Genomic DNA, 24,081 nt, shown 5'->3' with positions numbered 1-24,081 from the left:
TCTGTGACAATATTTTGTTACAATATTGTGACACAAGCGGTGATGCATACTCTGTTCCTCTAGGGGAACAGAATGCCTCTGTGACAACATTTTGTTACAATATTGTGACACAAGCGGTGGTGCACACTCTGTTCCTCCAGGGGGAACAGAAAATGCAGTGACAACTCGTGTCACAATTTTTGTGACTGAACCGGTGATGCATACTCTGTTCCTCTAGGGGGAACAGAATGCCTCTGTGACAATATTTTGTTACAATATTGTGACACAAAAGCGGTGATGCACACTCTGTTCCTCCAGGGGGAACAGAAAATGCAGTGACAACTCATGTCACAATTTTTGTGACTCAACCGGTGATGCATACTCTGTTCCTCTAGGGAACAGAATGCCTCTGTGACAATATTTTGTTACAATATTGTGACACAAGCGGTGATGCATACTCTGTTCCTCCAAGGGGAACAGAATGCCTCTGTGACAATATTTTGTTACAATATTGTGACACAAGTGGTGATGCATGCCATTCAAAAATTTCCACTATGCTTTCGTCAGCTTGAGGAAAGCCTATTGCAATAGAAGGAGTGTCGGCACCTCCAGGAGGAACAGAAATACAGTGACAACTTGAGTCACAATTTTTGTGACACAACAAGCGGTGATGCACACTCTGTTCCTCCAGGGGGAACAGAAAATGCAGTGACAACTTGTGTCACAATTTTTGTGACTCAACCGGTGATGCATACTCTGTTCCTCTAGGGGAACAGAATGCCTCTGTGACAACATTTTGTTACAATATTGTGACACAAGCGGTGATGCATACTCTGTTCCTCCAGGGGAACAGAAGTGCATCTGTGACAACATTTTGTTACAATATTGTGACACAAGCGGTGGTGCACACTCTGTTCCTCTAGGGGGAACAGAATGCCTCTGTGACAACATTTTGTTACAATATTGTGACACAAGCGGTGATGCATACTCTGTTCCTCCAAGGGGAACAGAAATGTGGTGACAACTTGTGTCACAATTTTTGTGACCGAACCGGTGATGCATACTCTGTTCCTCTAGGGGGAACAGAATGCCTCTGTGACAACATTTTGTTACAATAGTGTGACACAAGCGGTGGTGCACACTCTGTTCCTCTAGGGGGAACAGAAGTGCATCTGTGACGACTTTTTGTCACAATTTTTGTGACACAAGCGGTGATGCATACTCTGTTCCTCCAAGGGGAACAGAAATGCAGTGACAACTTGTGTCACGATTTTTGTGACCAAACCGGTGATGCATACTCTGTTCCTCTAGGGGGAACAGAATGCCTCTGTGACAACATTTTGTTACAATATTGTGACACAAACGGTGGTGCACACTCTGTTCCTCTAGGGGGAACAGAATGCCTCTGTGACAACATTTTGTTACAATATTGTGACACAAGCGGTGGTGCACACTCTGTTCCTCCAGGGGGAACAGAAAAGGCAGTGACAACTCATGTCACAATTTTTGTGACTCAACCGGTGATGCATACTCTGTTCCTCCAGGGGGAACAGAAAATGCAGTGACAACTTGTGTCACAATGTTTGTGACTCAACCGGTGATGCATACTCTGTTCCTCTAGGGGAACAGAATGCCTCTGTGACAATGTTTTGTTACAATATTGTGACACAAGCGGTGATGCACACTCTGTTCCTCTAGGGGGAACAGAATGCCTCTGTGACAACATTTTGTTACAATATTGTGACACAAGCGGTGGTGCACACTCTGTTCCTCTAGGGGGAACAGAAGTGCATCTGTGACGACTTTTTGTCACAATTTTTGTGACACAAGCGGTGATGTATACTCTGTTCCTCCAAAGGGGAACAGAAATGCAGTGACAACTTGTGTCACAATTTTGTGACCAAACCGGTGATGCATACTCTGTTCCTCTAGGGGGAACAGAATGCCTCTGTCACAATATTTTGTTACAATATTGTGACACAAGCAGTGATGCATACTCTGTTCCTCCAAGGGGAACAGAAGTGCATCTGTGACAACTTGTGTCACAATATTTTTGTGACCCAACCGGTGATGCATACTCTGTTCCTCCAGGGGGTACAAAAATGTGCAAGCCAAAGTAAAACTTGCTAGAGTGCCCTACTGCTTGATGCCCTAGCGCTAGGGCAAGCTGAACCTGGTCCCTAGGAATTTTTTGACCCTAGGGCAGGATGACCCAGGTTAGGGCTAGGGATCCTGCCCTAGGGATTTTTCAAACCCTGGAACCCTAGGCCCCCTCTTAACAACATTTTGTTACAATATTGTGACACAAGCGGTGGTGCACACTCTGTTCCTCTAGGGGGAACAGAATGCCTCTGTGACAACATTTTGTTACAATATTGTGACACAAGCGGTGGTGCACACTCTGTTCCTCCAGGGGAAACAGAAAATGCAGTGACAACTCGTGTCACAATTTTTGTGACTCAACCGGTGATGCATACTCTGTTCCTCTAGGGGGAACAGAATGCCTCTGTGACAACATTTTGTTACAATATTGTGACACAAACGGTGATGCATACTCTGTTCCTCCAAGGGGAACAGAAGTGCATCTGTGACAACTTGTGTCACAATTTTTGTGACCAAACCGGTGATGCATACTCTGTTCCTCCAGGGGGAACAGAAAATGCAGTGACGGCTTGTGTCACAATTTTTGTGACCAAACCGGTGATGCATACTCTGTTCCTCTAGGGGGAACAGAATGCCTCTGTGACAATATTTTGTTACAATATTGTGACACAAGCAGTGATGCATACTCTGTTCCTCTAGGGGGAACAGAAATGTGGTGACAACTTGTGTCACAATGTTTGTGACCGAACCGGTGATGCATACTCTGTTCCTCTAGGGGGAACAGAATGCCTCTGTGACAATATTTTGTTACAATATTGTGACACAAGCGGTGGTGCACACTCTGTTCCTCTAGGGGGAACAGAATGCCTCTGTGACAACATTTTGTTACAATATTGTGACACAAGCGGTGATGCACACTCTGTTCCTCCAGGGGAACAGAAAAGGCAGTGACAACTCATGTCACAATTTTTGTGACTCAACCGGTGATGCATACTCTGTTCCTCCAGGGGGAACAGAATGCCTCTGTGACAATGTTTTGTTACAATATTGTGACACAAGCAGTGATGCACACTCTGTTCCTCTAGGGGGAACAGAATGCCTCTGTGACAACATTTTGTTACAATATTGTGACACAAGCGGTGGTGCACACTCTGTTCCTCTAGGGGGAACAGAAGTGCATCTGTGACGACTTTTTGTCACAATTTTTGTGACACAAGCGGTGATGCATGCTCTGTTCCTCCAAGGGGAACAGAAATGTACCACTATGCTTTCGTCAGCTTGAGGAAAGCCTATTGCAATAGAAGGAGTGTTGGCACCTCCAGGAGGAACAGAAATACAGTGACAACTTGAGTCACAATTTTTGTGACACAACAAGCGGTGATGCACACCTGTTCCTCCAAGGGGAACAGAAATGCAATGCAGTGACAACTTGTGTCACACTTTTTGTGACCAAACCGGTGATGCATACTCTGTTCCTCTAGGGGGAACAGAATGCCTCTGTGACAATATTTTGTTACAATATTGTGACACAAGCGGTGATGCACACTCTGTTCCTCTAGGGGGAACAGAATGCCTCTGTGACAACTTGTGTCACAATGTTTGTGACCGAACCGGTGATGCATACTCTGTTCCTCCAGGGGGAACAGAAGTGCATCTGTGACAACATTTTGTTACAATATTGTGACACAAGCGGTGATGCATACTCTGTTCCTCCAGGGGGAACAGAAGTGCATCTGTGACAACATTTTGTTACAATATTGTGACACAAAGGGTGGTGCACACTCTGTTCCTCTAGGGGGAACAGAATGCCTCTGTGACAACATTTTGTTACAATATTGTGACACAAGCGGTGGTGCACACTCTGTTCCTCCAGGGGGAACAGAAAAGGCAGTGACAACTCATGTCACAATTTTTGTGACTCAACCGGTGATGCATACTCTGTTCCTCCAGGGGGAACAGAATGCCTCTGTGACAATGTTTTGTTACAATATTGTGACACAAGCGGTGATGCACACTCTGTTCCTCTAGGGGGAACAGAATGCCTCTGTGACAACATTTTGTTACAATATTGTGACACAAGCGGTGGTGCACACTCTGTTCCTCTAGGGGGAACAGAAGTGCATCTGTGACGACTTTTTGTCACAATTTTTGTGACACAAGCGGTGATGTATACTCTGTTCCTCCAAAGGGGAACAGAAATGCAGTGACAACTTGTGTCACAATTTTTGTGACCAAACCAGTGATGCATACTCTGTTCCTCTAGGGGGAACAGAATGCCTCTGTGACAATATTTTGTTACAATATTGTGACACAAGCGGTGATGCATACTCTGTTCCTCCAGGGGGAACAGAAGTGCATCTGTGACAACATTTTGTTACAATATTGTGACACAAGTGGTGGTGCATACTCTGTTCCTCCAGGGGGAACAGAAATGTGCAAGCCAAAGTAAAACTTGCTAGAGTGCCCTACTGCTTGATGCCCTAGCGCTAGGGCAAGCTGAACCTGGTCCCTAGGAATTTTTTGACCCTAGGGCAGGATGACCCAGGTTAGGGCTAGGGATCCTGCCCTAGGGATTTTTCAAAACCCTGGAACCCTAGGCCCCCTCTTAATATGTCTATACACATTACCTACTGTTCTGAATTTGTTGTTGTTTGTTTATGTGCATTTGGATGTTTGTGTGTTGGACCACTGCAGTCAGACTCATACTGAAGGGTTGCTTACTATTTTGGGGATGGTAACATTCCGTTCCCCTGTTCACCTCAGGCCTCAGTAGGTCCATCTAAACATAAGCTTTGATGGGCTGTATATTCAACGGGGTAGAGGTAAAAGGCTACCAGGCCTTTACAACTACTCCGAGGTATATATATGTAATTTACATATCTCGGCACAAATAAATAAAGAAATAACAGCATCACTATAATCGGAATTATAGTGAAGTAAGGTTAATCCCTTACACATACCCAGTTGGAGTTGGTAATCATATGTTCCACAAGAAGTAAAATTGCATGTTGCTGTGCGCATCCACAAGCTCCAACCAGGTACGAGTCTGTGCTTTGATTCACTTTGAGACCAACTCAAATCAGTCATGGACTGTTGACCTGACCATTTGTTGGTTAAGTTAATAGTCTGGCTCAGTCCGGGTGGTTGAAGGAGCCTTCCATTCAGACTCAGCATTAATCAAACTGCTGTTTGGTTTACAGTCCATGACTGATTGCAATTCGGCCTTGAAGCAAACTAGTATGATGTGGTACTAGTGCTACATGCATCCCCTTTGATCTGCGCATCACCTAAACACAAGGTTTTTAGTGAGCATTTTCAGTTGCCCATTGCATGGAGCTTGACTTATACACCACGTCAACTAACATCGATTTTGTGGCAGTTCCAGACTGCTTTAGTTGCTCTCATCCAAATTGGTGCCAAACCCCAAGTTGGAAATTGGAGGTACGACCCAGGCTAGTCAGCCAATTAACCTGCCCTATCAAGGGGTGATTTTTACGCTTCAAATAGGGCCTAAATGGCCTATTTCAATGTGGACATCCTAGGACGTCCTGGTGATGCAGCTTGCTGCCAAAAATGGACTGTGGGAAAATCTGAGGATGTCCTGATAACTATGTGCCCCACAATGTTAGGGGAAGTTGTACATATGGCTATTTTGTCAGGGCACACACCCTAGCCCGGACCCGCTTCCACCCGCTGCGCTTCCCACATGCGTGCACGCTCCGTGTGCCGCATGCTCCGGGCCCGGTTCCTACTCCTTCATGTGACTTCCGGGTATCCCCGGAAGTTTTCCTGATATGGTGGCCACTGTGGGAAGATGAGAAGTTAGCTTCCTTCTCATCTTCTTACCCACAGTAGGCAAGTTGTATCTTACTTGCCTTCCTATCTATTCATCTTCTTACCCACAGTAGATTGTGCCCTGGATAGGGCTGGCCAGACCTGAGGCTGTGGGCCATAGGGGAGGGTCATGGGGACCTGGGAGTCGTCCCCTGACATATTTACATAAATAGTAGACAGGAAAATGGAAAAGATAAATCAAAATTATCGAAATTAGGGCTGAGGTGGGGGAATGGGCAATGTTTCTCAATGATTTTGAGCATTTATACTTTGCTGTGGTGTTTTCAAAGGAATTTTTAATGCTTATAAAGATTTTTGAGATTCTACAAGCCATTGTAGATAACCATTATCTCTGGTATGTGCAAGCCCCTTTCCCACGCACTATAGGTTGCTTGAGAGGCTGGCATCTCTGTCAAATCTCCACCGATTTGGAAGATTCTCCTCTTTCCATCACTTAAAAGTACATACAAGCTCTGGGTAAGAGGAAATTTATAACAGGAAGAACACACATGTTATGTCACATGTAAGCATATATATTACCACATTCAAGTTCTAACATGTGTTGTCATGAATATTCACCGAACATGGATTGCATGGGAAAAGGGAAAAGGTCGACATCCAGAGTCTCTCAGGAGTCTTAAAAATATGAAAAAATATTGTGAGTGCCCGTGGAGTATACTTTTCTTATAGTACCAAATTTGAGAGAAATCAATGGCAGGTTTGTCAATATATTCGCAAATTATGCCAATTGATGGCCACACAATGAATAAAGTTGATGATTTCCACAATGGCTGCACTAAATCTCCCCGCTACAGCCTACTTCGATTCATTTTGATTACAGCTTTCTAATGATACAAAATATGTGGAAATCGACGAAGAAATGGGGGATATATGGGGGAAATACTGCTGGAGCAGCCTGATATGAAAGAAGGTCAACACGAAACCAAACCGTCCCCTTTCATGCCTTTTTTTGAGCTCCAATAACCTCTCCTCCCCTTCAGCTTTCCATTTTATTCAAATTGGCCCAGTGGTTCTTGACAGGTGCTGTCAAGTCCATGTGAGATTCAGCATGGTGTTGAATGGACCACATGCAAGAATCTCTACTAATATTGGTCCATTCAGCACAAAAATTTTTCATGATAGGAGAAATAATCCCACTCTATCGATTGAGCATAAGAAGGTTTGTTTTAAAGGCGTAGTTGTGGAGATCATGGGGTAAGAAGTTGAAAGTTATGTTATGCATGAGAATCCTGCTTGGGAACTGAAAATGGTTTCAGAAAAATCGAAAAAAATTGGAAAGAGCGAGTAATGTGGGTGGGAAATGGATGTGAAAACGGTGGAAAGACTAGGCCTGTGTGCTTTGTAGGCTACAGCATAAAATCCATAAAAATAGTTATTTTGTCGTGCATGAACTTTTCCCTGTAGAAACAAACAGAGATAATATGCCATGGTAGCTTCAAGAACATTTCAATTGGCTTTAAGAAATGGAAAACACTAATAAAAGAAATTAAAAAAGACAGAACAATAAGAAAGTGGCCTGGAAACCCAAAATTGTGTTGGAAGCCTCAACCGCTCCTCATAACCGTGCTAACCTTACACCATTCAACTATACTAAACCTTAGCTTTCCAACGCAGCTGGTCTCATTCAAAACGATGGAAAAATGAGCAAGATAGTATGGGAGGAGCGGGGAATATATCGTGCATTTCCCCTATCTCGCTGAATAGTGTCAGGGTTCAGCACCCTGCCCTAGGGTGCCCCAGACTCCCCAACCAATCCCTTCCTTCCATTCCTTCATTGTTGCCTTGTTGTTGCCTTTCTGTGTTGTGTATCCGCGCACACGGGATAGCGTGGGAACTTTCTGAGCGAGCAGCTCGCCCAGAATGTTCCCACGGGTCACAGCCACAGTTCTGGGCGAGCAACTCGCCCAGAACGTTCCCACGCTTACTGGGCACTGCCACCTGGATGTTCCCTCCAGGTCACACTACACAACTCTAAGAGCTGTATAGTTGTGGGCATGTGACCCATTCCTTTATATAGCAACCATGCGGGGAGATGAGACCTTTACCCTTCTTCTCATCCCATGCCCCGCATAGGCAAGTGTATATATTATCTTCCTTTTACTATACATCTCATGCCCCGCATAGTGTGAGGACAGGTTAGATGGGGGCTGTAAGGCCGGTTGGGGTGCCGGCCTTGGTGACTCCTCAATCCTCAGGCTGTCGATAACGTAGACTGTATGGAGCTAGTATTCGACAGGGGGGAGGAGAAGAGCAAAGCCCCTTTCCCCGACCCCGGACACTATATATATATACAGTTGTTTTACATTGTTTATTACGAAGAGTATTAAAGAATAAATGAATAAATGAAATGCGCGCAAAGCGCGCATCATCCCATCCCTGTCCATCCCTTACAGGGGCTGAGGTCAGGGAGCCTCCGAGTCCGAGGCCGGGCCCTGACAAATAGTAGTTCAAATGTCCTCAAAGTTTGCGCACTGCAATACATGTCTTCAAAGTAAACTTTACATATTTTCTCGTATTTTTTCGACATCTGAGACTCAACCATTTTCCATCGGGTTTTTTGCAATAAATTCCTCTAAAATTCCTCTTTATTTCGTATTATTACTCCAACTCATGATTCTGCAATTTCTAGGATGCACACAGCTACAGAAGTGGATAGCAACAGACATGTGACTTCAGTTTGAATTACGGACATCCCAGACGGAATGTTTGAATTGAAAGTGAATTCTCAGGACGTCTCAGGATGTCCTGGGATGTTCCCATACAAAAGAGGCCTCTAGGCCCTCTTTGAACGTCCTGAGAACCCCCCTCTATAGGCCTAGATATCGGTTGTCCAAGGTGTACGACCTGTATGCTATGGAGCTTTACCTTTGTGCTAACATGTTCAGGTTGTATCTTCTTGTCCAGTTGCCGTGGGGCTCAGGCCTCCCTCTGAGCCAGCACATCACCCTCTCTCTCCTCTGTCTGTTGAGTGATGCTCATGATGTCCTCAAACCTTGTTCGTCATTTTGTGATGTTATGTTACTCGCGATATTCTCTAGAGTTTGAATGAAATCAATATCAATGACAATTCAAGGAAATGTGATATTCAGCAACGGATAGTGCCAGGATCAGCTGCCATTATGCACGCATGCCCCCAAATTAGGTCTGTGATATTCTGCACTATTCCTGACAAATCGGCTGCAGGAGTCTGCACTGTTCCTGACCTTTTCTGTAATCGAATAGTACTGCACAATAACAGAGAATATTACAACTATTTCTGTACTATTCGGCCCCGGAATAATTCTCCTCTGAACGCAGTGATTTGAGAAAAAGCAAACCTAAGGTGCACTAATATAGGTCACTACAAACAACATCCTATGTTTATTTGCATACTATCATTGTGTATAGAGGAAAACGTCCCGCCACTTTTAGGCTTGGTTGCCGACCCTCACTTCTTAGATAGCAATCAACCGTCTGAGTGCATGCACTGGTGCACTGGTGCACGGAGGTGGTTTTACAGAAGGAAGTAAAAACCTGTGAATCCGATATTTATTTGTTTGTTTTTTTATGTAATATCGGGTTCAACTAAACCAATTGGACTACGCAAGAAAATAATGACGTATAACTCATCTTCGCCCATGTGGTGATGCTCTCACGTCGAAAACGCCACCTCGCTCAGATACCTCATCTCATCATCCTCAATAAACATCGTCTGTCTCGCAATCGATCCGTTTGAGTGCATGGTCGGACTAAGAGCCATCACAAAAGCTGGAGATCGAGATCGTGTATCATTGCTCGGGTCTGCCTTCTCGGTGTTTGAGAGTAAAGTAAGGAGCGTCCGACAGAGGGATTTTCGAGGCCTGACCGGAGACGATGCAATTTTGGACCAGGAAGGCGGTGCGGACATCGAAGGTGATGGGAGCGACTCTCCACTGGAACACCATTTCAATGGGGAAATCAATAATGAAGGCGAAGGGACGCACTGTGGCACGGACTGGGCCGACAAAAAGATTGAACCTGAAGAAGAGCGAGATCGAGTTCCCGAAATGGGAGAGGAGAATGATGATTCCCGTATGTCTGCATCCATAATGCCAATATCCAGGATCTGCCAGTCATTCGATGATCGCTTCTCGTCGCCACCTGCGTCTTTAGAATCGATAGACACGCTGATCCCGGATTCCATCGCTTCAGTAAGCTCAACACCACCGATCTGAGCTTCAATCGGCGCTTCCGCCGAAGTACCCTCATCCTTCCACATCTCAGCAGGCTCATCAACAATAATTATGGGCGACACAGGCGTTAGCGGGCCCAGAGAAATACCCTCAGCAGAAGGACTTGGTGAGATAAGATCCTGAGAAGGGGTGCCATTCAAAAATGGTGGCAGGGTAATTTCGTGAGTCATCTCCGGGAGTGACGCAGGTGGAAGCGAAGGAAGGGAACGTGACGGAGACAGAAACATTAACCTGTTCCTAGAAATCGTGTTGGTATCGGTGAGTGCTGGGTTAGACCCTGTGGGAAGAGTTGAAGCTCTGTTCCGCGAGGATTGGTTGCCTGATACTGGGGGGGTACCATTGACATCTAAATGGCGTCCGGTATCGGGGACCCGGCTGTGATGGTCGGGTGCAGAGGAAGGGGTGCTTCATGTGAAGAAGGCTTTGCCAGACGCAAGAGGGTGGCGGTGCGTCGCATGAATTTCTTCACAGGAGATTCTTTCGCTGTCTGGGGCAGAACGGGAATACCTGGGGAAGCCTGGATGGTAGGGAACGAAGGAAATGATTGAATCCCAAAATTAAATGTTTTCCTCCCACCCTGAACGTTAGCGGATGAAGGGGATGAAGGTGGGACATGTTCCTCTATGCGGGAACGTGACTTGGAACGTTGCTTTGATCGGGAAGGAGAGAAGGTGCGTTTAGCTACACGAAGGAAAGAACGAGATGGGGAAGGAGGTGCGCAATCAACCATCCGGTAAGATAGTTCTGGTGGAAAGAGGGAGGCGGAATCAGACTGGCCGTCATCTTGAATGTCTTGATTCGTTGCCTGTTGGGAAACGAATGGCTTTGGACGCTCTTCAAAGGGGCTGCTGGTGTCTGTATAAGGAGAACGTAAATGAGAATGAGGATAGCGATGGTTCGCGAAATGTGGCGTACTAGCATCCATGATCTCCTCTGTGGGTGCAGATTGGCGTAGGTTGTCGGACGTAGGGCTGGGGGAGGACAGTGAGGAGAAGGAATCGTTTGCAGGGAAAGTGAATTTCTGAATCATGACCATTGGCTCGGCTCACAAGTGGGGTAGAAGGGCTTGGCAGAGTAACAAGAAAGATATTTTTAGTTACAGATACGAAGTGAGAAGGGAGATATGTTAACCTTGTACGAGATGATGATGGTAAAGGTAGGAGGATGAGAAGAGCACTGTTGTGAGCATTGATCGACGCATTTGGCTGCAAGCGAGACATGAGTCCACTTTTTGGAGAACTAAATTGATGAGACCCTTGCTCCAACCCTGATCACGCGGCCATGAATGCTCCCTTTACAAGCAACTCTGTGAACAAATATTATCACATTATAATATGTAATCAGGTTCTGATCATCGTTACCTGGAAATTTAAGCGATTATCGTAACCAACACCCAAGTTTCTCGCGAGCATCCAGAATGCGCAATTCGGCGCCGCCACACTAGGCATTGTCGAGTAGGCGACATCCGAATACAGCACGTACCATCTCACCGCTTCTGGCAGTAATATAACGTTGAGCTGCGCACTTTCGCCGGCCGCATGTGACACAGTTGTGATCCTCGATTAATGAAACAATAAGAGTAAAGTCCTCCTCGGTTAATGAATTTTCATTCACGAGACGTCGCAAAGAATCCCAACAGACGCCCAGGGCTCTCGTGCCAAATGAGAAAGAGTCAGTTCGGGGCTCCTCAATTGTCAAGTCAACAGCACTCACCCCGCCGGCAACTTCCGTTGAATGCTCATCTGACCTCGAACACGTCGACACCTTCAGACGCTCATTTTCCTGAGCATCTGCTTTCCATCTACTTCTCCATCTTGCTAATATATACCTAGGCACTCGCCTCAGGTCGCGTGCTGAGCCTATCATGGCAATGCAGCGCTTTCTCTTGCTATCGCTTTGGGTTTTCTCCGTCCTAGTGTCAGCACTCCCAAAACCAGACTTAACTGCCTTCAAAAACCTTCCTGATCGCATATTCTACTTTGAGGATACTTCCGTTCGTTGCTCACCCCTAACCTAGGACACAAACTAACTGCTTGCACACACTTCCAATTTAACATCGCGATAGGTTGTACTTTATCATGACCCAACCGCCCGTATCGTGTATATCTCAGACAATGAAGGGAAGTCATGGAAACCTGCCCCAGGCGTTCCATCAGGCGAAGCGGTTGGCTTCATCGAGCATCCTTTCGATAACCGGATAGTCAGTTCCCCTCCACCAAGCCCGCCGGTCATTTCTGATGTTTTAATTCGCCCTAGGCCTTCATTTTGACCAAGGGAAAGAAACATTATAAGACAATGGATAGGGGAAAGCTATGGCAGTCATTCGATGTCCCTGCTGACCTGTCTCTCAACCCCAGACCGTTGTCCTTCCATGCTGGCAAGAAGGATTACATTCTCTATCAAGGTAGAGTATGTAAGAGCACCCTTCCGTGGTCCAAGACGTGCGAGGATGAGGTATATCAACTTTCCCACTGCTATCTATCACTTACCACCTCCATTCCAGACATTCTATACCCTCAATGGTTTCCAAACATCCGATTCTCTCCTCAAACAGACCTCACAATGTAGCTGGGCCCATTCCACGAAAGATATCCCGGCTACGACCAATCCAAACCTCACCTTTTGCGTTGCCTTTGACAAATCAAACACTGGCGGATTCTATAGCATCAGTTCCTCTCGTCTTTTCTCCTCGGACGACTTTTTTGACAAAAACCAACAAATTGTGGATTTTGGACAATTAAATCCGAAAGCGAGTCGCGGTGTCGTTGGATTGGGAGTTGTATCCAAGTTCCTCATTGCGGCCGTGAAAGATGTCACGGGAGACCCATCAGGTGTCAATTCCGAGATGAACCTCTACGTCTCCCTAGATGGTCATACATGGGGTCATGCCAAATTCCCTCATGCATCCACCTCTAAACTCTTTGAAAATGCGTATACCATCGTCGAAAGCACCACACATTCACTGGCTGTGGACGTCTTAAACCATCCCTCCAGTGCCGTAGGAACACTCTTCGTATCCAACTCCAATGGGACTTTCTTCACTCAGTCGCTTCAAAACACCAACAGGAACGAATTTGGTTATGTTGATTTTGAAAATATCTATGGAGTAGAAGGCGTCGGACTGGCGAACATCGTCACGAACGTGGAAGAGATGGAACATTCGCCTCGAGCTAAGAAGATCAAAAGTATGATCACGTTTGATGATGGAAGGTCGTGGAGTTCCATCCAACCTCCCACTCATGACGAGTCGGGCAACCCGATTCCATGTTCTTCCAAGGAATGTGGTCTGCACCTATACAGCGTCAGTACGCCGCACAATTTGGGTCGTGTATTTAGCACACCTGCGCCCGGATTCGTCCTTGGTGTGGGTTCTGTTGGGTCGCATCTCGCGCCGTATGATGAGTGTGATACGTTCCTGAGTACGGACGCAGGTGTCACTTGGAAGATGGTTAAAAGGGGCGCGCACAAGTATGAAATTGGAGATAAAGGGAGTATCATGGTTCTTGCGGACGATGAAGAACCTACCGATTTTGTTTGGTATAGCTGGAATGATGGGAAGGATTGGTCAGTCGTTCGGTCGTTTCTGCCGTCAAGCATTATGTACTGATGGCTCCTCTCTCTTTTTCCTATGTCCCGATTTACAGGGAAAAATACAACCTCGGCGCAAAACTTCGCGTTCGACTTCTTACGACCATACCAGATTCCACATCTCAGAAGTTCATCCTCCTCGGCACACTCTCGCGACAGGACCCTAACATAGGCCAAGGCCGACATGCGATTGTGTTCCTCGACTTCGCCCTGATGAAGAAGAGGAAATGTAGCCAGGACGACATGGAGAAGTGGATGGCTAGAACCGCAAAGGGGAAGGAATGTTTAATGGGTCATAAGGTGCGTGGATTACTTGAAAGTTTGCTCCGCGTTCGGAAGTGAGAAATGCTGACACTGGATTATTGTATAGCAATGGTATTGGCGTCGAAAGGCCGATGTGGACTGTTATGTTGGAGACAAGTTCAGGGATCCAGAAGAACATGAAGAGAATTGTCCGTGTGAAGAGGAGGATTATGAATGGTATTGCACTCGAGCCTGATTGCACGTTTGACAATTAATTTCTTCGCAGCGACTACAATTACGTCCTCCAAAATGGCAAGTGTGTTGCTGTTGGACCTGAGCCAATCGGACCAGGTGTATGCAAAGGAGAATCTCCGAACGAGAAGTACCTGGGTTCGTCTGGATATAGGCTCATTCCTGGAAACACGTGTACCAGAGAGGGAGGAGTGATACTTGACAAACAAGTCGAGAAGGATTGTTCTCAAGGTGAGTTCTTGGCGACAGGTATCTAATAATTATGCGTCAGCGATTACTGAATCCCGGTAGCTCAACCCCCTGAAGGGAATGTCACACATCAGACAGTAAGTGGGATGTTTATAATTTCTCATTACACCTGATTAGGCAATTCCTTAGTTCCAGTTCCCTAGTCGTATCACCGGTCACTGGTGGTTCAGAAACTCCCAGGCACGTCACCTCGAAGATGTATTCCAGTATTCAAAATACTGACCCCTTCAATTCCATCAGACCATACTGGTGCATCTGGAAGACGGCGAAGTCTGGCAATCCGTCAATGAAGGGTATTCGTGGGCACAGCCGCGCCCCGGCGAGAAGATTCTTGCCGTTTACCACCACGCCTATTCCAACGACCGTGCCTATTTAATAGGGAAGGATAAGATGTTCCTCACAACTGACCGAGGTCGAATGTGGACTGAACTCTCTCTCCCTCTTCCCCCGAATATCTTCCGCCTTTCTATCATCCATACCCACCCCGATCAGAGCGATTGGCTCATTTACATCGGTAGCGAAAACTGCGAGACAACGATTGGAGACTGCAAAGCTGTAGCGTTCTACAGTACAGATCATGCGCGACATTGGAAGCGTTTCGAGACCTACGTTGTCAAATGTGGATGGGCGAGAGACCACAAACTAAAATTGGACAAAGAACTCATTCTTTGCGAATCCTTTAGGGATAAGAAAGGGTCGCAGAAGAATTTTGGATTCATGAACCCCTTGCAGCTTTGGGCCGGGCAGAACTTTTATCGGAAGAAGACCCTTCTCTTTGATCGTGTTGTTGGATATGCTAAGTTCTCCGAGTATCTCTTGGTCGGTGAAGTATGTGCATTCTACCCCAGTGCGCAGTTGTCATACTCAGTTACCCCTCATTGCAGGTGGGAAGCAATGCGCTTGACTTGCAGGTGTCTTTGGACGGACTTCATTATTCGAAAGGTCTTTTCCCGCCATCTATGCGTCTTGATAATCACGTTCGTGGATTCCTCGTCGCTGTTTTCCACTGTACTCAGATCCGCCCAGGCATACACGGTACTCGAATCGAGCACCAAGTCCGTTTTCCTTCACCTCACCACCTCCGACAAGGATGGTGCCGAGTGGGGGAACCTTCTTAAGTCGAATTCGAACGGGACATACTATGGCCTCTCACTCGAAAATGCCAATCGCAATCGGGCGGGATACGTTGACTTTGAGAAAATGATTGGACTTGATGGTATTGCAGTGATGAACATCGTCGCTAATCCAAACGAGGCCGCTGTCACGAGAAAAAAGAAGCTGCAAACCCGCATCACTCATAACGATGGTAAGTCCCTCTGTTGAGGATGAATCCGACACTTGCTCACATTTTCCCCCAGGTGGCACATGGAAGCCGATGACGCCGCCTCCATTGGACTCCCTCGGCCAACCTTACAAGTGCAGTAAAGTTGTAAGTACTCATCGTTCATTGGTTTGCCATCCAAGATGTCCAAACACGTTCCAGGGATGTTCCCTCCATATTCATGGATACACCGAACGAATTGACGCTCGAGCCACCTACAGCAGCCCTTCCGCCATTGGCCTCATGATAGCGGTAGGGAACGTTGGTGAACATCTCGTAGACTACAAAGATTCCGATACCTTTCTTACACGCGATGGTGGTTTCCAATGGGAGGAGATTCACAAAGACGCGCACATGTTCGAATTCGGAGACTCAGGTTCCGTTTTAGTCCTCGTGAACGACGAGGGCCCGACAGACAAAGTCTTGTATAGTACGAATGAAGGCACATCGTGGAAAGAGTACCAATTTGGGGATAGCATACGTGCAGCAAGTATCGTCACGATGACTGCGGAGACGAATCGAAAGTTTATCCTCTTTGGTCACACTTCTGCTGGAAAATCAGTTGCTGTGCATCTTGATTTCTCCTCGATCACATCCAGACAATGTGCGCAACTGCCTCTGACGTACGATCGTGTTGGTACTAAGCTCACATACCCTCCAGGTGCGCTCAAATTAGAAGATCCGGCACACGATGACTTCGAACTCTGGAGCCCGAGTGAGGAACGTGAGGAGCAATGCCTCTTCGGACGCCAGGTACGCCCTGCATTATGACCCATAGCACTTCATTCACGAAGATCTTGTAGACACTGTACCGTCGAAGGTTGAGAGATCGTGATTGCTCCGTGGGTGACCAGGTCCAGAATCTGCAGAAAATTGTGAAGAATTGCCAGTGCATTGAAACAGACTTTGAATGGTAGGAGAAAGATTTGCCAATCCGTGTGTGTCGCTGATGGCCATGTTAGCGAGTTCAATCACATTCGCAATAGCACGGGGCAATGCGTTCTCGCTGAAGGAGCTGCCCCGTTACCCCCAAATCTAGAAGAGATGTGCTTGGAGGACCCTGACTTAGATTATTGGCACGAGCGTACGGCTTACCGCAAGATTCCATACTCTACTTGCCAAGATGGAGCAAGACCTGATTGGGGGCCGGCTCACTCCTGCGGTGGCGTGCGCGGCCGATCTGGCATGTTTTGGCTGTCTATTTTCCTGCTTCCGTTCGCCATCACAGGTGTCGTCACCTATTACTATTACCGACAAGGCGGCTACAGAAGAGGGTGAGTTGTCTCCCCCCAAACTATATTCTTTTCTGACCTAACATCACTTTAAGCGCCATCCGACTCCCCGACAGCATGCGCGATGATGACTCTGAAGAAAGCGGTGTGTTATCGACCATTGCCTCCATTCCTTGGTTCGTGATGGGCCTCGCGGCAACAGCATGGTCTGCAATTGCCAATTCACCAATATGGTACAGCGTATTCCCGAGACAACGCGGATACCGACACGTACCCGTGGATGAAGATGCTCGAGTACTGCGGTTCGATGATGAGGAATAGAGTGGCGTAATTTTACTTTATGTTCGGCCATCGCTTTCGATATCCATGGACTTGTGCATTACATCTAATGAATGGTACTGAACAAATATTTGCGTTAAGTATTCATACAGGACTCTCGTTGACGAGAACAGTGATGTTCCGCGTGTCAGTAAATTACTGTGAGTGTATTGACGACCGCTGCCGCACTTTTGCTGGGAAATAGGTCCCCATCCAATAAAGTGTCACTATGCTGCGGTGTGCAATACCCGGGTCAGGCTCTTGTTCATAACATGACAGTAACCTGCCTAGCATATGGGTACAAACAAGCCCAAATGTGAACAAGTATTGGAAGGCATCGAACTAACAAGCTAGACGACTGAAGCTCCCCTCATACGTATAAAACGAGGGTTGACTATATGTTGTTTGTTTGTCATAGAGGCTGGAGTCCTGCCTAGGGTTGACTATAATTTATTCCTCCATCATCACAGCCTCCCATTCTTCCTGGCTATGCTCACTCGAAGGCGTCGATACCCCGATCCATTCGTCATCTTGACTACCGATTGCACACAGATCCTCGGGATCCGTTTGACTGGCCCCCTCCTCCATCTCGTCGTCTTCGTCCAACAGTGCGAAAAGAGCTTCCTCAAGTTGAATGGTTTCGGTCCGCGGAATTGGGGGGTCAAATCTCGTTTGCACCTGCTGAACTACCTCCATCCAATTGAGACACTGTTCGGCAGGTACTGTGTCAGCTTCAGTGGGATCTACGTTCACAAGCTTCGTGAGATGAGGGAAAAGATTAGTAAGGAATCCGGCTGTTTCCGCAGGAGAGTGACAAGGAGGGACGCCAACTCCTAGCTCCGTCAAGTTAGATACCAAGTACCCCAGTTCCATGGTATAAGCGAGAGGGTGCTGGATAGTATGCACGTCCTCCCCTGACAGGGGTACATGTAGCGTGCGGAGGTTCGGACAAGCGGATGCGATGATAATCAGAGATTCAATCGTCAAAAATGAGGATGTGAACGGATTGCAGGGTAGAACAAGGATCTCGATGCTGGGCCAAGCCTTCGTTAGTTCAAAGATAGTGTTTTCGTCCACGGCAAAATCGATGTCACCACCCCCACTGATGGAAAAATGCCGCATATCATTGAATCGGAACAGTGGAAGCCAATCGTCTGATATCACTGCGACCCCTTTCCCCTCCCCGGAAGTCCTCAAGGAAAAACGTTGCAGTTTTGGCCCAACATAGCTCATGCAAGCGAACACCTCCCCGACGAAGCGAGGGGGCGGGCCGTGAGAACAGGTGATCTCCAATGATTCCAACGCCGGTAGACGGAACTGACCCAAAATGGCAGTAATATCTCCACACGAGCCAAGGCAATGAAGATGCCTGAGGGAAATCAGATCTTGTAGGCCATATGATTGCCCGGCCCATCGGTCGTTAATTATCAAGGTTTCGAGAAGGGGCACCGAGGAGAGCAACCCCATCGCAGCTTGCGGCATGCCAGACATCGACACGGTCCGCAAAGAACCTTTGTTGCGAGACACGATGATCTCAAACCAGCTCAATTCTAACGACGTGCTCACGCCCACATAAGTAGATGAACCGTCCACTTCAAGTTCCCGCAATCCTTGAGTGTTCTGGGCGATGTCTCGGCAAGCGCGAGAGTCCACACGAGCACCACGAATGGATAACTTCTCGCATCGCGCGATGAGCTCCCTTGCCAATGGACAGTCGAGGGATGCGCATTCCGATACCTGAAACTCCAATTGCGTACAACCAGGGAACAGCAGGTTATTGGGGAAGAGTCTGAAAAGGCGATCCAGCAGGTCAAGCGCCCACAAGTCATCGCCTCCAATGCGAACGCCAGTTGCTGAAGAAGACGACTCTAACAGTTTGTCCAAGTCGGCGAGTGAGGGAGTCCGGCGAAAAAGGCTGAACTATTGCAAAAAATAAGACCTAGTGAACTTTCATAATGAAAGGAGACCGACTATGTCAGCAAGCTCTGGATCCCAACTAACATGTCGGGAGGCGGCAGGGTTGCTTTCATCATTCACAAGCCCATCAGGAAGAAGGAGCACGAGTGTGTTGAGTTCGATGCAGGGAGTCATCCTCTTAACCGGAAAATGTTACGCAGGAATCGAACTTGAAAGCTAATGTAGATGTAGATGGACTTACCCATAACCCAGATAGTCCTGAGCTATGCGCCACTATTCCTTTTCCAGATGCAGTGCCAGTGCCTCATGGCAACCCTGAAGATTTTGAATTGACGCCTTCGTATGTGAACCCAACGTTTGAACCATTTCAATATTCGTCCGTTCCATACATTAATGGTGAGATGGACCACGTGATATCGAACTGGTCGGATCCGGAACCAAATTCACATCCGCTCCTCATCGTTTGCTGCATTCCTCGCCCCTCCACCCTAATGGTAAGTACTGAAGAAACGTTATAGGCATTATCTATGCCAAAAGATGCCCACTGGACTTCTCTGGGAAGAAGTCTCGTTCTAAATGGGCTGGATGGCATCTTTATTCTATGGATGCGTGCCTCCAGGCGCTCACTTCTGTCGATTTTCTGATATTAGGCATCCACTGAACTTGCCCCAGCCTATGCCGCTCTCATCCTTGCCGATGACGGGATTGAGATCACTGTACGTTATCCTCCGGTTTCTGGATTCAAACCTGTTCTCCAATGATGCTTCATCCCAGTCAGACAAGCTGGTCGCCTTACTGGGGGCTGCAAGTGTGAAGGTCGAACCGATTTGGGCCACCCTCCTTGCAAAAGCTCTCGAAGGGAAAGATGTCAAAGAGTTACTATCAAACGTTGGGTCAGGAGGTGGCGCCCCTGCTGCTGGTGCTGTGCCTGGTGCGGGTGGTGCCACTGCTCCTGGTGATGCCCTGGTAGAGGAAAAAGAAGAGGAGAAAAAGGAGGAGAAGGAAGAGTCCGATGAAGACATGGTAGGTCCCGTCTCGTCGTGCAACAGCCAAATTCTGAAATTGCGTGACAGGGTTTCGGGTTGTTCGATTAATTGCTCTTCTTCTTCCCGCCATTACACCCCCCTATGCCTTGCGCGCCCCACACTGCATGAAGTCCTATTGGAGTATCAGTTTTGCCGTGGTTTGATTAGTCCTACATACGTACGTATGTGTAGATTCCGTCCGTCCCGCCCCACCGCAGGGCCTCGGTGGACTTAGGCCCCTTACCTAATACATGGTATCCTCAAAGTCCAAATTCAGGGTTTTCGATAAAGCTCTCCAGATCCCTCCAGCCGATGGGTTGTCGAATGCTTAGCTCGAAAGCCTCTGCTTAGACTGCTCCATGTTCAAAGGTTGTGCATTGTGATTGTGAAATTTCCCTGGGTTATTTTGCCCATCTCAGACCTCCTTGGACTGTTTGCCTTGCGTCATCGTCGAGACTGCTCGATTCGCTGGTGACGTCGGCATCCACTGAGTGATGGACTGGGAAATATCATTGGAGTACTCTTCAGCTTGTGGTATCTGAATCTGACAAAATCAATGTGGGCAATATTCCGGGTACGCTTGAAAGAATAACTCCGCTGCCTTGTCCCTCGCAAGGCCTTTCTTCGTGCCTGTACCCACAAATGTGAGCCCTAGGACTGTAATACTCATCAGAAATATCGTCAGATCTAAAATGACCCCGCCGTACTTCTCAGCATACAGGTATGAGTGATCCGGTTACTGGCTGACATGTGTTGTGACTCTTCCTGCATTGAAGCAAAGCAGACCCGTCTCATCGAAATGGCCATGATTCCATGATGTCTCTGGGGACGTACCCAACTATACTGAAGGTGGTGCCGTTGAGCCATGCTATTTAACAATATCACTGGTCTGTCTCGTGCGCCTATCATTGAAGTAACTCAATAACAGGTGGCTGGTATGAAGGACTTGATTACTCATAGCTTCACTGTGGATTCCAACGGGTCGTTTTTCTTTTTTAAAAAAAAACGAAAGCACACACGCTGAACGGACCTCGCTAGTTTTAACGGATCCGTACGGAACCTCGGCCGAATGGCCGCGCGGCAACCGAGTTTGTGTAACAAGCGCGCGGTTCTGTTTGCGTCACAGCGGCAGTGCATGTCAGAGTCACGCGCACTAGCTTACCGATCGATTCTCAATGCTACAGCAACGAATCACAGATGAGAAACCAGCATTCCTTAAAGCCTGTCTATGGGAAAAATCAAAACTGTGGAGCCCACGTCTTGCACGTCGACCTCTTAGAATATGTATGCTAATCGCGAAATAACTCAGCTTCACGTTAAAGTGAACTGAGGGGGATGATAATGCGAAAAGGCGAAAGTTTTATAGAAAGAGATAGGGCACCAGCGCGTAGTGCGCCAGGCCAAAGAGCAGTCGGACCCGACTCAAAGCGGGATGTCAAAGCGAAGAAGAATAAAGGAAAAAGAAGTTACAACCACGCCACCTTAAACCCATAATAGCCGTATTCCAACACGACCTCGATTCGAATTCTTCTCTGGGTCGCCCGCTAGAAGAACGGCAATGATCCTTTTGACCCTGTCCCTATTCCGCAGTGGTCCCATCTCACGCAGTGAATACACCGCTCCCAAGGTGGGACACGAAGCTGCATCCCAGCCCGTCAATCCGTTAATCGTCACCCAGGCAGGCTACGGTTCCAATAAGTATATGATGGTACGTCGCCGCATAAGCACCAACCGCCCCAAGAACCGAACAGAAGCATGCGAGGCACTCGATATCATGAAACACTGTTGTTAATGCTGCTTGAGTGACCGTCAGGGGGGGATGAGAAAGAAGTGGGCGTGTGTTCGCGGTGAAGTTGTTTCCCAGGACCTAAGGACATGCACATGTCTGTAACCAGCCGCTTGATTTCTTGGCTTCTCCTTTGGCCCTTGCGCGCGCGGTGACGGAGGCCATCACGGGAAATGGCCTTGATGTGCTAGCTGCACGAGATCATTGACACATGATCCCCATGGCCATATACAACAAGCTCTGTTGCGCTCGATCACTTTTCAGGGTATGTGATCTAGCTAGGTCTGCACTCGTTTTGAGACCAGTGCACTTATACACTATGTAACCAAACAGTGTCATTGAGTGGTGCATCGATGTATGCGAAAGGACACTGTATCAGACAAATTGTCACCTACTTGACAGGTGAGATTGTTTGCAAGGCACAATATGCTTAGCTGATGACCGAATTCGGGAACAGTCATGAGAACGGATTCGTTTCGGACAAATCGAGGGGATTCAGGGGTCACACCCCGTCGGAGCGAATAAACAAGCGCGCGGCCATACCCAAAACCATCATGACTTTGATAACAGGGAACGCATCACTTACTGCAAGTGATGCCATGCGCGTCCTATTGGAGTTTCAACTGGAAACTATGTCCCTAAGACCCATATACACGCCACCTTCCAGCCACAATGCTAGCCCGACGTTTCCTCCAACTCTCACTTATCATGCAACCTCTTTTCGATTTTGTTGCATCGCCCCTACCAGATGACGATCAATATCACCCCCATCCAATCAACGTGCCACATTTTGTTCGTTGTGCCATGAATCAACAAGGGACATGCCATCCATGAGTTCGGTGCAACCATTGTGCGGTTCGTGTTAGAGAATAATAAGGGAAACGACATCACTCAATCACGGGGCCGGCGATTATCTCCCCTCCGTTAGGAAGAAATGTACCCAAGCGCTCCCGCACAAACCCCTCCCTCCACTCCCATTGTGCCACCGAACCTCGAGTGGGCCTTCACGATGTCCCACAACCCGACACAAAATTGATGAGTGTCCCAAGGAGATGAACGAGATGCGTTCCTCCACAATTGGTCCGCCCTGCGGACATACCCCGTGTATGAAGGGTCGCGCAACTATCGTGATCATGGCACGTATGAGTGCTGTTGTGCCAGCCTGTCATACATATCGCATGCTGTATGACTTGGTTTAGCGAAGAGGACATGTTATCCCACCAGATCACCATTTCCGACTCGGAATTACTGCCATCGGATATACTAACACACTGATGTATCGGTCACCTGTTTAGTTTTGTGTGGATGTAATACAGAATGGTGGCCTACCTGTCACAGCTGTCTTAACATTAGTGAGTCCGTGAACTGTGCTAAACCTCTGCACATAAGTACATTATGTAAGCAGCACGGCGGCAACTCCAGGCTTTTTTCACCTATTTGATCATTGCTTCTACCTTTTGTTGGATCATGTTGAAATCGTATGAGCAATGCGTACAACAGACTATATATCTCATATGTGGTTGAATCCCAAACTTTGAATGTCCTCATGCTGCACAAGGGGGGCGTATCAATGTATTCCCAAGGTAGTTATGTGAATCCAATTGCGCGTATGGCCCGAGCCCCCAAAAATGACGCAACCACTTCTACACCTCGACATGATCATCCGGGTGTTGATGTTCCCCGATGTTAACAATGCCTACAACAATCACAAAAAATCTCCTCGGCCAAACCAACAAGACACATCTCAGCCTTCACAAGCCACACTACGACTCATGCTGAAAGATACATTTGACAACGTATTCACAGTTCAATGGGTCCATACACGAGCGAACAAGGTCAAGGGCTAACAGATCGTTACATCATGGAGTCAGCGCAAAGGAAAACGAACTCTCAGCATCATTCCATCTCTGGGAAGGATGAACCAAATCAACTACGCCAGATGTCTATCATATATACCATTCTCTCACTCTTGTTTCCCTAATTTCACCTCTTCATGTCCCAG

At 47.4% G+C, this 24,081-nt stretch overlaps 4 protein-coding genes across 4 annotated transcripts; 2 read left to right on the top strand and 2 right to left on the bottom strand.

The window, feature by feature from the left end:
- Window positions 1-9,376: 9,376 nt before the first annotated feature.
- On the bottom strand, window positions 9,377-10,688 carry EI90DRAFT_2144972 (uncharacterized protein). Its single transcript, XM_039052630.1, has 3 exons — window positions 9,900-10,688; window positions 9,508-9,848; window positions 9,377-9,450 (listed from the first exon to the last, which is right to left on the bottom strand). The coding sequence occupies exons 1-2, from the start codon at window positions 10,373-10,375 to the stop codon at window positions 9,569-9,571; spliced, it is 756 nt and encodes a 251-aa protein (XP_038912328.1). The 5' UTR covers window positions 10,376-10,688; the 3' UTR covers window positions 9,377-9,450; window positions 9,508-9,568.
- EI90DRAFT_3128841 (uncharacterized protein) lies at window positions 10,495-11,368 on the bottom strand (the record flags this gene model as incomplete). Its single annotated transcript, XM_039064141.1, has 3 exons — window positions 10,495-11,003; window positions 11,064-11,169; window positions 11,198-11,368. 3 exons carry the CDS (start codon window positions 11,366-11,368, stop codon window positions 10,495-10,497), a joined length of 786 nt encoding a protein of 261 aa, XP_038912327.1.
- A 400-nt stretch (window positions 11,369-11,768) lies between these two features.
- Window positions 11,769-17,459, top strand: EI90DRAFT_3156992 (Oligoxyloglucan reducing end-specific cellobiohydrolase). Its single transcript, XM_039066085.1, has 18 exons — window positions 11,769-12,141; window positions 12,214-12,348; window positions 12,405-12,602; window positions 12,652-13,712; window positions 13,793-14,036; window positions 14,107-14,216; window positions 14,266-14,462; window positions 14,523-14,557; window positions 14,610-14,678; window positions 14,721-15,308; window positions 15,365-15,457; window positions 15,507-15,786; window positions 15,839-15,909; window positions 15,964-16,405; window positions 16,463-16,554; window positions 16,605-16,714; window positions 16,764-17,075; window positions 17,129-17,459. The coding sequence occupies exons 1-18, from the start codon at window positions 12,013-12,015 to the stop codon at window positions 17,352-17,354; spliced, it is 4,392 nt and encodes a 1,463-aa protein (XP_038912326.1). The 5' UTR covers window positions 11,769-12,012; the 3' UTR covers window positions 17,355-17,459.
- Window positions 17,460-18,222: 763 nt separating this feature from the next.
- EI90DRAFT_3146687 (60s acidic ribosomal protein-domain-containing protein) lies at window positions 18,223-20,362 on the top strand (the record flags this gene model as incomplete). The annotated part of the gene is made up of 4 exons (XM_039065447.1): window positions 18,223-18,225; window positions 19,919-19,984; window positions 20,043-20,291; window positions 20,342-20,362. The coding sequence occupies 4 exons, from the start codon at window positions 18,223-18,225 to the stop codon at window positions 20,360-20,362; spliced, it is 339 nt and encodes a 112-aa protein (XP_038912325.1).
- Window positions 20,363-24,081: the final 3,719 nt, after the last annotated feature.

This window comes from Cantharellus anzutake (genome assembly GCF_015039405.1).
Source record: "Cantharellus anzutake strain C23 chromosome Unknown EI90scaffold_52, whole genome shotgun sequence".
Taxonomy (NCBI): domain Eukaryota; kingdom Fungi; phylum Basidiomycota; class Agaricomycetes; order Cantharellales; family Hydnaceae; genus Cantharellus; species Cantharellus anzutake.
The sequence above is the reverse complement of the archived record's forward strand: the minus strand, read 5'-3'. Positions and strand labels throughout refer to the sequence as shown.